The sequence below is a fragment of the Eschrichtius robustus genome, chromosome X (assembly GCF_028021215.1).
Source record: "Eschrichtius robustus isolate mEscRob2 chromosome X, mEscRob2.pri, whole genome shotgun sequence".
Classification (NCBI taxonomy): domain Eukaryota; kingdom Metazoa; phylum Chordata; class Mammalia; order Artiodactyla; family Eschrichtiidae; genus Eschrichtius; species Eschrichtius robustus.
The window spans coordinates 19,437,941-19,451,678 of NC_090845.1; the positions used below are offsets into that span (position 1 = coordinate 19,437,941).

Sequence of the window (13,738 nt, forward strand, 5' to 3'; positions counted from 1 at the left end):
TCTGAGGCCTGAGCAAGGAGGCGGCTGAGAATGACATTCTGGGTAGTGCCACCGAGAGACAAGCTGCCTTTAAGTGGGAAGCCCTGCAATCTCATGGCATTCCTGTAACTGGTGAGTCCCAGGACTGATGCCTGGAGGGACGCATTTACCACCTGCTGTGCACTTGTGAAAACACTCTCGTGGGGCCAGGACGCATGCTGTTTCCAGACAGAGGACTGGGCAGGTTCGCTGCAGGGCTGGTAGCAGAAAGCACAGAATGGTTTTCAGGGTCAGTTTGATTCAAGAGGTGGGGTGTGAGTGGGACACACACTGGGAGCGACCTGGATGTGAGCCCGAGTGAGGAGAGCATCAGGAAGCTGGAAAAGAGCCGCGGTCAGGGAGTCAGGGAACAATCTCACTGATTTGTCTTGAAGGTCACAGTCTCACTTGTCCTCCCTTGAAAAAAATCAATTGTCTTTGACCCTTATTACAAAAGTAGTTCATATTTATTGTGGAAAATCCAGAAAATTTTAGATAAGCTAAAAATATTTTTAAAGTTAATCATAATTTAAAAATAGCTACACTTAATAATTTTGTTGAATCTCTCTGAAACTTATGTTTATCTACATACTTAAAAATTGAAATTAACTATGGACTCGTCCAGTTAAACTGTTTTTTCCCACTGAAAGTTGTAACAAGTATTTTTTTCATTTGTTACATATTCTTCTAAGTTACCATGCAGAGTATTCCACCAAATAAAAGCACCTTAATTTCTTTAATTTCCTACCGAAAGACATTAAGGCTGTTCCACCATTGTTAAAAAACCCCCAAAACTCTGTGATGAGTTTTGCGGCTAAGTCTTTGTGCAAATCTGAGACTATCCTTTAGGGTAGATTCCTAGATGTGGAGGGAATTGCTGAGTCAAATGGTATGCTCAATTTAAGAGATTTAAAAATACGTATTATGCCACTTCTCTTGAGAAAAGTGGTACCAATTTATATTTTCACTGACAACAGATGAGATGGTTTTCTTTTACCATCGTAAAAGATACTGTTGGGCATCGTAAAGATACTGTTGGAGGAGATGAATAAAGAGACTCAGTTTTTTTCTTTTTGTTTTTTTGGTCTAATTGATAAGGGGAAAATGTTAGTCACATTTTCATTCTTGAGACCATTATCTCACCCCAGATATGGCTCAGTGACCCCACACAGGCATTTGTTGAGCATCTGCTGTTTTCCCAGGCCTGGACTGAACATCACTTCCTCTAGTGTCAGTTTTGAACACCTAGGACAGCAGTTGTGTGCGTGAAAGGACTTGCTGGTACGTGAGTAGAATATGAGGTACTGAGCTGCATAGTGGTTCTCAAAGTGTGGTCCCCGGATCAGCAGCATCCCCTGTGATAAATGGGCTTTACCTGGTCCCATCCCTGGCCTACCAAATCAGAAGCTCCGGGGGTGCGCCCAGCAATTTATGTTTTAAGAAGATTTTAACCATCAAACCTCCACTAGATGCTGAAATTCGAGAACTGCTGAGCTATAAAATTGCAGTTCAAATGCAAAAGAGGTCAAACTTGGTTGGGTAAAGGTAAGGAGGCTAACTTGTCCTGGTTTGCCTGGGACTGTCCCAATTTTAGCACTGAAAGCTCCACATCCCAGGAGCCCTTCAGGCCTGGGCAGACAGGGATGGTTGGTTACGCTGGTAAAGAAGAAGAGGTTCTCTTTGTTGCAGCCTGGAGGTGATTCTGGCAGGAAAAGAATAGAAGAGCCAGAAGAGAAGATTTCAAGATGGAGGGCAGATTTTAGAAGCTGCTTTCAGCTTGTCAGTTCTAGGCTGATAGATATGGTGGCAGGAGGTTACCTGCAGGAAGCCGGCAGATGGCTAGGGCATCTTGCTGGATCCCTTGACATGAGTCACAGCTGTTAGAACTTGATATTTTCTGGAAAGGGGAGGGTTGGCATTCACCAAATTACTGCAAGATGCCAAATTGAAAAGAAAAGCCACTATTAATCTTAGCAGTGAGATGACAATGAAATCCCTTTACAGCAAAAAACATAACCAAAAGTGCTTTGTAATTGCAGCAATTTCCATGTCCCTACTGATGGCCCCCTAGATTCTAGAAGAATGGTATCCGGCTTATCTGATTATAAGAACTAATCCTGAATAAGATGTAACACTCGTTCTCTCTTAGAGTGAGGATTCATCCTGGATTTTCCAAAGCAGTTGCAATTAAAACTATTTTTGTCCTTTTGTACAATCATAATTTATAAGCCGTGTAAAATTTCAGTTTTGAAAGAATAGTCTGCAAAATTATAATAAAAATATCATACGTTACAAGCACAGTGTTGAGGAGCAGTGAAGAGAGGAGAATGAGACAGGAGGGCTGATGTATATACATCAGTTATTTTTCCTAAACCAAGATTTCTGAACTGGTTTGCATATTAGAATCATCTGGGGAACTTTTAAAACATACTGCTGCTCAGGGCTCCATCCCAGACATTGTGACTTGATAGGTCTGGGACAGGGGCTTGGACATGGGTATATTTTTAAAAACCTCCCCAAGGGATTCTAATGTACAGTTGGGGTTGAGAATCCTTATTCTGATCTAAGCCAGTGGGTCTCAAGTAGGATGCACCAAAGTAACTGGGGGCCTGTTGAAAACTCTGGACCCTACTGATCTTACGAATTTTTTACCCATTAGCGTACACATGTGTACAGATAACCCCTTTCCCAAAACACGCCTATGCATCTACTCCCATGTATCCAGTCTTTCTTTACTGACTTTAAAAGACATTTCAATTAAAAATACACTTTCAGAGAGCTTTGGTATCAGTTCACCTTCCTGTTTAGATTTTGCAAAATGAAATTTTTTTCTAGTTACGTCCTTTCCCCCTCACTGGATTGTAGGTTCTTTGAGGACATTTGTATGTTCAAAACTTACCTGTGTGGCTTGGAACATCATAGGTGCTCAGTAAATGTTAGTGGCCACTGGTTATTTATGGAAGTTGCATCATCATAACCAAACCAAACTTCTCCCAGTAGTTTTTATGATGGTATTTAAATATATTAACATCTCCAAAATTAGGGTCATAAACTATATTCACGTAGTGAACTATAGAACTTGGAGCTATTAGGCAGGATAAGTAAAATAAACAAGTCAGCAGAATTAACTACAAGTGAATCTCACCAAGAAGTATAATAATGTTGCTAAGATGGTACATCAGCAGTAAGCCTTGGAATGTAGATTGATACATGGATTAGTTCAGTAATATAAGCATATACTTAAGGCTTTTGAAAATAACTGTCATGACATGTACTAGAATAAAGTCACATTAATACACCAATAAATCCATGCAAAAGACCAAGCATTCTGTTATTTGACAAGACTAATAATATAATACAATGTATTGATACAGTCAGCCCCTCAATAAAAGTATCACAAACACCCATAGTGATACACACTCAATGGAAAACCCAAGTACCTCTCTGGGGAAAGCACCTACAGCAAATATGGAAACAGATTTAATTAAACAGTTGAGTGTGCACATTGGCCTACACATTCTCAAGCCCATTGGATTCTCCTTTAGAACCTCCCCCCTGTCAACTTCTTTTGGACTGAACTTACTTTGTCATTGGCCCCTGGCTGTGCCAATTCTGCCCCCAAGGCCGCTGGAGAGATCCTAACTGAACAAATTCAAATAATGCCACTTCCTTCAAAGGAGTCAAAAGAAAGACTGAATTTAAGAGTGAACTGCTCCCAAATTTAGATGGAGTTCGAGTTGCCTTGCACCATACAGTTGGCCCTCCATATCTACAGGTTTCATCCGAAGGTTCAACCAACCGAGGATTGAATTCCACCCTTGGATATGGAGGGTATTAGTAAATTTTCAAAAGTTTGATGGAGAGAAAGGGAAGAAGCAGGTGCTTCTGGGTTTTGAAGACTGGTATTGAAAGTTGGAGGCCTCCCATCTTGTTAAGTCTGACCAAACACGGAAACAACATGTTTCCAGTCTGACTACAGTTGTCTTAAGATAATCACCATTTGTAAGTGTCAATATATAAAAAACAAAACCCAAAACTTACAAATGACAAAACGTTGGAAGAAAATGCTTTCAAAATACTTGCCACATGATAACTTTCTTGAACCATACACTTATGGGTATGGAACTTAAAATTAACGTGGCAGGGCTTCCCTGGTGGCGCAGTGGTTGAGAATCTGCCTGCTAATGCAGGGGATACGGCTTCGAGCCCTGGTCTGGGAAGATCCCACGTGCCGCGGAGCAACTAGGCCCGTGCTCCACAATTACTGAGCCTGCGCGTCTGGAGCCTGTGCTCCGCAACGAGAGAGGCCGCGATAGTGAGAGGCCCGCGCACCGCGATGAAGAGTGGCCCCCGCTTGCCGCAACTGGAGAAAGCCCTCGCACAGAAACGAAGACCCAACACAGCCATAAATAAATAAATGAAAAATTAAAAAAAAATTAATGTGGCAATTATGTGAAAGCATACAAAGAATGTAGGGAAAAGAGATTATCTGCATTCAGTATTGTTAGGACCAAAGGACTCTGATCTAAATCAGTATTTTGTGTGATTTTCTCTTTGTAGCATATGCCATAAAACCATAAAAGGGAAAATATCCTACTTTTATTCCTTGGTGGTACGGAGGGCTAAGAGGACATAGGGTGATGGAATTTGCATGGAGCTGGGCAGAGCTTTTCATCTTGTTAATATTTGCATTCTGATTAAGAGTTTATTGAAAAAAATGTGCAAACTTCAAAACCGCACTAGCTCGGCCATGATTGTAAGGGAATGGAACCAACAGAGTACCTAATCTAGAAGGTAAAGGAAAACCGGAACTTGAATAATGGAACATAGCCCTATTCTGGTATTGAATATGGAAACTTCAAGAAGTAGCGCATTGGTAGTACTAATAGTGTCGTGTAATGTTTTAGACTCTGGCCAACACGCACTCATAGTTATAGGTAATGTTTAACCCCAGTCACCGTTTAGAGTTTCACAAAGTGCAGATTCCATTCACTCAACAAATATTTATTGAGTGCTTACCACGTGCCAGGCATTGTTCTGGAGATATTGCAGTGAGAGAACGGTAAAAATAAAAGTCCTTTTGTTATGGAGCTTGCATTCCAGTTGGGGAAAGACAGACAATACTTTATAAAGGATAAGTAAAATTTAGAGTATCATAGATGGTGGTATTATGATGAGATATAAAGCAAGAAAGGGGGGTAGAATAATACTTTCCTCCTTTAAAAAGCACTAGGGAAGGCCTTAATGAGAAGGAGGTGACATTTGAGTAAATATCTGAAGCTAGTTTTGTACATAGTAGTGGGAAGTTCTGGGCTGGTGGGAGAGGGGTGGGAAAAAAGGGAAATTATTAATTTTTTTCCCATCTCTCCATACAGTTTGAACTCTATCCCTGAGGATATATGTTTGTTTTCTTAGGTCTGAGCTGTGGGACAATGGGCTAATTTTGTTTTTTTTTTCCTCTATATTTGCCTTTACTAAAAACCCTAATTAATGTGATTTTACACTAGTAAAATGGACGCTGAAACCCAGACACACTGAAGCATTTAACTTTTCCTGGAAAGATACACCTACAGTTAGGATATAACTTTATGACTTTAAAGACCAACTAGTTGAACCCGGCCCACTGAATGTGATCAGTTGTTTCGTAGTTGTGTCCTAAACAAAAGCACTCTATGGTCACCATTTTGCTAAGATTCCAACTAGGTTAGTCAATATTCATTGATAGAGTTATGAGAAACGCCAGTAAAAACAAAAGGCTGACCCAAGTAGAAAGCCTAAAGCAGGCCTTGTGATTTTCCTACATGCAGATTTGAGAAAGAGAATTTTTTGCTACCAAATAGTGAGGTTGTTACAACATATAGATACCAATATTTTCTTTTGTCAGAATTTTAGTGTTTGGAATTATTTAACCACAGTCTGTATTTTTGCTTGAAATAGGAATTTGCTTGTGTTGACAAATGTATGAGCAAAAAACTACTATGTAAGCTTCGTTAACTATAAACTGTTTTGGGATAACCTTTAGGAGAAATTTCTGTAATACACACACCTGTTTATCTCTAAAAGAGTTCATTTTATTTTTAAAAATATTTATTTATTTATTTATTTATTTTTGGCTGTGTTGGGGTCTTAGTTGCGGCATGTGGGATCTTTCTTTGTTGCGGTGCACGGGCTTCTCTCTACTTGTGGTGCACAGCCTCCAGAGCGCACAGGCTCAGTAGTTGCGGCGCGCGGGCTTAGTTGCCCCGCGGCATGTGGGATCTTAGTTTCCCGACCAGGGATCAGACCCGCGTCCCCTGCATTGGAAGGTGGATTCTTAACCACTGGACCACCAGGGAAGTCCCTAAAAGAGTTCATTTTAATTATACAAGTTGATTACCTTTGATTAATTAATATTTAAAACATTACATTTATGTCCAAAGCCCCTTTAACCACCCACCACCCCAAATCCCATTTATCTCCAAGAGGTAAATAACCACTATGACCACTTTGATGTGTATTTTACAGACCTTTTCTGTGAATTTTCATACATATACTCAAACTGATAGGATAGTTATTTTAAATATATAAATGGCATTTATATATCTATATCTATGCCTTGCTTTATTCCAACAGCATTTCTTAGAGAGTTTCCCATGCTAGAATATGGAGACCTGCCTCTTTCTTTTCATTTGCTGCACAGCAGTCCATAATATGGTTATACCATCATTAACTCATCCCCCTCCTGTCGAACATCTAGGTTGTTGCACACTTTTCTCAGTTACAGCAATGCAGCAATAAAGATATTTAGCCATGACACCACAGTGCATGCGAGCCAGTGATTGGGCAGTGGTTCTTGAAGTGTGGTTCCCAAACCATCAGCATCACATCACAGGGCAACTTGTTAGTGATGCAAATTCCTAGCCACCTCTCTGGACCTACTGACTCAGAAACTCTGAGGGTGAGGCCCAGCAATCTGTATTTCAGTAAGTCCTCCAGGTGATTCTGATGCATGACAAAATTTGAGAACCGCTGGTGGGAATATATATGTGTACATATACACATAGATGTGTACATACGTAGTCAGTTCTGCTATAATGCGACATGTGGTCCTAAATATCACTGCACTATGCAAAACTGTGCAATAAAAGCCACGAGGCTTATGGGACAAATGGCGTTGGGGCACAACAATCAAAAACTATCAGTGACATGTGAAAACAAAAGCTAGGAGCCTAATAAAAATGACAGCACAGTTTTACACATGTTAAATGGGTAAATACATAAATGCTACAGTAAATATGGTGCTTTCCCTTAAAAAAAAGACCTGAAGTTTGCTTGGGGAAGTTGGCATTGGAGGGCTTACAGCTTGTGAGTTACTGTGTAGTGGTGGAAGGAGGTTTATCTGAAAAGTTTTAACACCAGATGTGGATGGGTAGGGCTTCTAACACATGGGGGACAGAGGTAGCTGGTCCATGTTGGGATGTGTGCATTTTGTGTACTCTTAAGCAGCTCAGTTCATTTGGGTGCAATTTTCTGCTTTCATCTAGCATTTCTCATGGACAAAGTTGCGCATAAGAAAATGTGAAATTGGAGTTATGTTCCAGTCTTTTCCCTGATATTTCAATCATGTTGGAACAAATTTACCTTTTCAATACAAGCGTTATAGCAGACCTGACTCTATATACCTATGCATACGTTTACACGTGTAGTACACATAAAAGGACTCATACATGACAGAATGCTGTATTTACACTTAATTTTTTTTTGCTTAATAACATCTCTTAGAGCCTTTTCCTTATCAGCATGCAGTTACTCGTTTTTTAAAATGGCATTTAAAGCATTAAGAGATGACTAAATTGCTTTCCAAAATGCTTGCAAGAATTTATATTCCCACCAACATGCTTCCTACACCCTGGCCAGTATGACGTATTATTAAATTTATGAATTTTTGCCAGTCCGATAGTTAAATTTCTCTTTCCTCCCTCTCCTTCCCTCTCTCCTATCTCTCATGTTCATATGTATGCGTACATATATACACACACACACTTACATTGTGAGGAATGTCTCCCATAATATACTGATAGAAAAAGGAGCTTGAAAAGTGTGAAATAGGTGGTGAGGCAGTGCTGAAACGGGAAGAAGAGGAGATAAAATGGATATGCAAGAAAAGATAAGAAAAGCCTATTAAAAAGGGAGAGGAAAAGAAAGAGAATTCAGTTTCCATTTATTTAATTATTTTTCGCTTCTACTTTTGCTTAAATAGAACTCATTCGCTTTATGAGATAAGATATTGAGTTGGCCCTGTTGGGATTTGATCTATCACTCTCGCCAGTTGACATCTCCAAAAATGCAGCTTAAACAGTTAATCCATTCACTTCAGCAAAATGGTCCTAAGGGCATCAGATTCTTCTGTTGATCAGTGTTGGGTTCCATGGCCCTGACAAGCTGCGAAGATACAGCTGATCAGGGGAGTGTGATGGCTGCGGTCTGCGAGTCTGGGGCCTCTAACAGCAACAGCGGCAGAAAGGAGGCTCGTGCAGGTGTCAGATGTTTTCCTGTAAAGGGGTTGGCAATGGGCATAAATGCTTCCAGCTGGGCACATTACCAAGCAGGAAAGCCATAATGATTTAATAATTAAGTCACATTGGTCTATGATCATTGTTCTTATTAGGAAATATCATTGCTTTTTGATGATATAATATGTGAGACAGAATTTTCATATAAACACTGTGATTTGCATATATATGTAATATATATTTGCATATATATATTCAAGTCAGAATGACTTACTGAAAGTAATCACCAAAAAGATGATGGAATATTGATGTAAAGATGCCAAAGATATTTAAGAAAATGTGGAAATTATGAAGATTAATATGACATTGCTCCTCCAGAGTCAGATGCATTTTCCTTTATGTGAAAGCAGCAGGAAGAGAGAGGACTACTAGCTGGATCCAGCTCTGTTTTACAATTAGGTTTTTGCACCCTGAAATCTCAAACTATGATATTATTTAAAAAATATAAATAATATATGTATATGAATTACATAGAATTAATATTTCACTTCTAAATTAAGAATGTGCTTTCCTACCGTCACTTCTCGTAGTGTCCTGTCTTGGAGGAGAGGTAGACAGATTGTTGAGAGGGAGAGAGGGAAGAGAAAACATTTGAACTCATAAAAGAGCTTTTAGTCTCCAGGGGCTTTGAGCAGTGGCTCTGGAGCAGGCAAGGATGTTGCAGAAGGTATCTCTCTCTCTCTCTCATTTTTTTTGTTACTATTCTTTGCATTCCCAGTTGTGATGGCTTGTAAGTGCAGCTCCTAGGATCAACCTCAGGGTACAAAATTTAGTGGCGAGTTGGAAAGGCAAAGCAAAGCAAGGCATTTCTCCCACTCATCTGCACCCAGGGCCAGCTACATAGTTTGTGGGGCTTAGTACAAAATGAAAATATGGGGACCTCTTTTTCAGAAAGCAGGAAAAAGTGCTGTAAAGGGGCTAAAATATATAGCCTTGTCCTGTCTTCTACAGCCTCTCTTTCTCTAGACTTGTCACAGTAGTTTTTATTTGCTATTTAATACCATTGTAAGTTGTAAGAAAAATTAAAAATTTAAAGCATCAGCGTAATTTTACCATTCATCTTTATATTGTGCAATGCCAAAACAAATACAGATATAAGAACTTTTTTTAAAACAATATTTATTTATTTATTTATTTGGTTGCTCTGGGTCTTAGTTGCGTCAGGTGGGCTCCTTAGTTGTGGCTCGAGGGCTCCTTAGTTGTGGCTCGCCAGCTCCTTAGTTGCAGCACGTGGGTGCCTTAGTTGTGGCAGGCGGGCTCCTTAGTTGCGGCTCGCAGGCTTCTTAGTTGCAGCTCGAGGGCTCCTTAATTGTGGCTCGCCAGCTCGTTAGTTGCAGCCTGTGGGCTCCTTAGTTGTGGCACGCAGCCTCCTTAGTTGAGGCATGTGAACTCTTAGTTGCAGCATGCATGTGGGATCTAGTTCCCTGACCAGGGATCGAACCCAGGCCCCCTGCATTGGGAGCATGGAGTCTTATCCACTGTGCCACTAGGGGAGTCCCCAGATATAAGAACTTTTAACTGAGATGTGGAATTGACGAAATTGTAGTTTGTATTTTCTAGCTTGTACATGGGTATGTATTTTCTTCTTGCCAGAACAGTGGAAACACTGCATAAAACTAACTCAGTTGGTTTTACTTCATTTCTTATATACATGTACATTCTACCAACACTCTCTACCTTTGGCTTACTGATGAGTAAGAAAGGACTGAAAGGAAAAGAAACTATGGGTCGTCCTGTCTTTCCCTTTCCTTCTACGTCATCATTTCGGTATATGTGGTTGACCGATACAGGAGTAAGAAAGAGTATGACAGAGTTCCTTGGCCATTCATGTTTCTTAGAATGCCACTGCTGCCCTTTGGTGATCAAAGCAAATTCTGCTTCCAACAGAAAGAGCCCCAAGAGGGCTGTCAGAGCTCCCACATACTCAGCCCTAGATGTAACATGCTTACCTTGTACTCGTTTTGAGTCTTGCTGAATTCGCACATACTGTGGGTCTGCTGGAGTTCTGCGCTCCCAGGGAGCATCTTGGATGCTGCGTGCAAATGGAGCATAAAAGGAACCGTGGACAGGAATATTTTGCATGGCTGCTTTGCTCACACGCATGCTTTCTTGTCCCCTTGGTCTCCACTTCCAAAATCACATTCAAACATAAATTTATTAAGCATTTCATACAGTGACAGCAGAGCATTAATTCCATTGCAGGGTCCTTCTGCACGGGGGCCCTGTGTGACTGCAGTGGTTGTGTGCCCGTGAAGCTGGCCCTTTCTGTATCAGGGGAAGCCACAAGAAAGCTGGAAGCCTCTTGCATGTGCTGTTTATGAAGGAACCCAGTTCACAGCAGCTTGGACACTGCCAATAGTGTATCCATGCAAAATAGTTTCCTTGAAACTGATGGAATGCACTGATTGCAAACTCAGTTGAATTAATATCATCTTAGAGATAGTTGGATCTCTTAGAGGGGTCCCAGCTCCATGAGGAGTACCTTTAAGATGGGCCTTTGGAACTTCAGTGCCAAAGCTAGAACCAGATACTCATCATTAAATCAATCCCTACATCCCTTACAATTTTGTTTGTTTGTCTTTCTCCCAGGATTTCCAGCAGGAGAGCTCCAGAAGCCTTTCTTTTGGGGAACAGAATATCCTCGGTAAGTAAACTAATAAAGAAACCAGTTACTGACAAGTAACGAAGAACGTGATGTTTTGGCAGAGCATAGAATATAAAGTCAAAGAAACAAAGCCAGTGGTTGTTCAGCAAAAAGAAGGCATGGAACCTGGCATGGGTCGGCCCTACTCTCGCCATGTTAGGTATTTGTTTACTGATTCTTGTTTCCAGAGTGTATGACTGGGTAGGAAAGCCAACCTATACACAGGTAGCTTTCATTTTTTATGCATTTGTTCACTTATGCATTGACTCATACTAGAAAAATGGTGGGCCAGGAAGGATTGTTAGGATTCGAATTGATGGTGATGGGTCCAATACAATTCCAGATGGAAGAAACAATGTGAGAAAAGGAAAGAAAATTGCTTTTCAAATAGCAAAGAGTCTGGTTTGGCTGGTCCAAGTGTGATTCCTCCATCTTCCAAACGAGCAAAGTCGCATTTCTTTGACCATTCATCCATAGTCACATCTCCTCCTTTTTTTTTTTTTTTTTTTTTGAATTTTATTTATTTTTTTATACAGCAGGTTCTTATTAGTTATCCATTTTATGCATGTTAGTGTATATATGTCAATCCCAATCTCCCAGTTCATCACACCACCACCAGCCCCTGGCCACTTTCCCCCCTTGGTGTCCATACGTTTGTTCTCTACATCTGTGTCTCTATTGCTGCCCTGCAAACCGGTTCATCTGTACCATTTTTCTAGGTTCCACATATATGCGTTAATATACGATATTTGTTTTTCTCTTTCTGACTTCACTCTGTATAACAGTCTCTAGATCCATCCATGTCTCTACAAATGACCCAGTTTCGTTCCTTTTTATGGCTGAGTAATAGTCCATCGTATATATGTACCACAACTTCTTTATCCATTCGTCTGTCGATGGGCATTTAGGTTGCTTCCATGACCTGGCTATTGTAAATAGTGCTGCAATGAACATTGGGGTGCACGTGTCTTTTTGAATTATGGTTTTCTCTGGGTATATGCCCAGTAGGGGGATTGCTGGGTCATATGGTAATTCTATTTTTAGTTTTTTAAGGAACCTCCATACTGTTCTCCATAGTGGCTGTATCAATTTACATTCCCACCAGCAGTGCAAGAGGGTTCCCTTTTCTCCGCACCCTCTCCAGCATTTGTTGTTTGTAGATTTTCTGATGCTGCCCATTCTAACTGGTGTGAGGTGATACCTCATTGTAGTTTTGATTTGCATTTCTCTAATAATTAGTGATGTTGAGCAGCTTTTCATGTGCTTCTTGGCCATCTGTATGTCTTCTTTGGAGAAATGTCTATTTAGGTCTTCTGCCCATTTTTGGATTGGGGTGTTTGTTTTTTTAATATTGAGCTGCATGAGCTGTTTATATATTTTGGAGATTAATCCTTTGTCCGTTGATTCATTTACAAATATTTTCTCCCATTCTGAGGGTTGTCTTTTCGTCTTGTTTATGGTTTCCTTGGCTGTGCAGAAACTTTTAAGTTTCATTAGGTCCCATTTGTTTATTTTTGTTTTTATTTCCATTACTCTAGGAGGTGGATCAAAAAAGATTTTGCTGTGATTTATGTCAAAGAGTGTTCTTCCTATGTTTTCCTCTAAGAGTTTTATAGTGTGCAGTCTTACATTTAGGTCTTTAACCCATTTTGAGGTTTTTTTTGTGTATGGTGTTAGGGAGTGTTCTAATTTCATTCTTTTACATGTAGCTGTCCAGTTTTCCCAGCACCACTTATTGAAGAGACTGTCTTTTCTCCATTGTATATCCTTGCCTCCTTTGTCATAGATTAGTTGACCATAGGTGCGTGGGTTTATCTCTGGGCTTTCTATCCTGTTGCATTGATCTATATTTCTGTTTTTGTGCCAGTCCCATCCTGTCTTGATTACTGTAGCTTTGTAGTACAGTCTGAAGTCGGGCCGTCTGGTTCCTCCAGCTCTGTTTTTTTCCCTCAAACTGCTTCGGCTCTTCCGGGTTTTTTGTGTCTCCGTACAAATTTTAAGGTTTTTTTGTTCTAGTTCTGGAAAAAATGCCATTGGTAATTTGAGAGGGATTGCATTGAATGTGTAGATTGCTTTGGGTAGTATAGTCATTTTCACAACATTGATTCTTCCAATCCAAGAACATGGTGTTTCTCTACATCTGTTTGTATCATCTTCAATTTCGTTCTTCAGTGTCATAGTTTTCAGCATACAGATCTTTTGTCTCCCTAGGTAGGTTTATTCCTAGGTATTTTATTCTTTTTGTTGCAGTGGTAAATGGGAGTGTTTCCTTAATTTCTCTTTCAGGTTTTTCATCATTAGTGTATAGGAATGCAAGAGATTTCTGTGCATTAATTTTGTATCCTGCAGCTTTACCAAATTCATTGATTAGCTCTAGTAGTTTTCTGGTGGCATCTTTAGGATTCTCTATGTATAGTATCATGTCATCTGCAAACAGTGACAGTTTTACTTCTTCTTTTCCAATTTGTATTCCTTTTATTTCTTTTTCTTCTCTGACTGCTGTGGCTAAAACTTCCAACACTAT

General features: G+C 40.1%; 1 protein-coding gene across 1 annotated transcript in view; it reads left to right on the forward strand.

Moving 5' to 3' along the window:
- PHEX (phosphate regulating endopeptidase X-linked) overlaps positions 1 to 13,738 on the forward strand; it is a 198,178-nt gene that overhangs the window by 160,590 nt on the left and 23,850 nt on the right. The window contains exon 16 of the mRNA XM_068533165.1: positions 11,160 to 11,214. Within this exon, the coding sequence (XP_068389266.1) occupies positions 11,160 to 11,214 (55 nt within the window). The remainder of the gene's footprint in view (positions 1 to 11,159; positions 11,215 to 13,738) is intronic.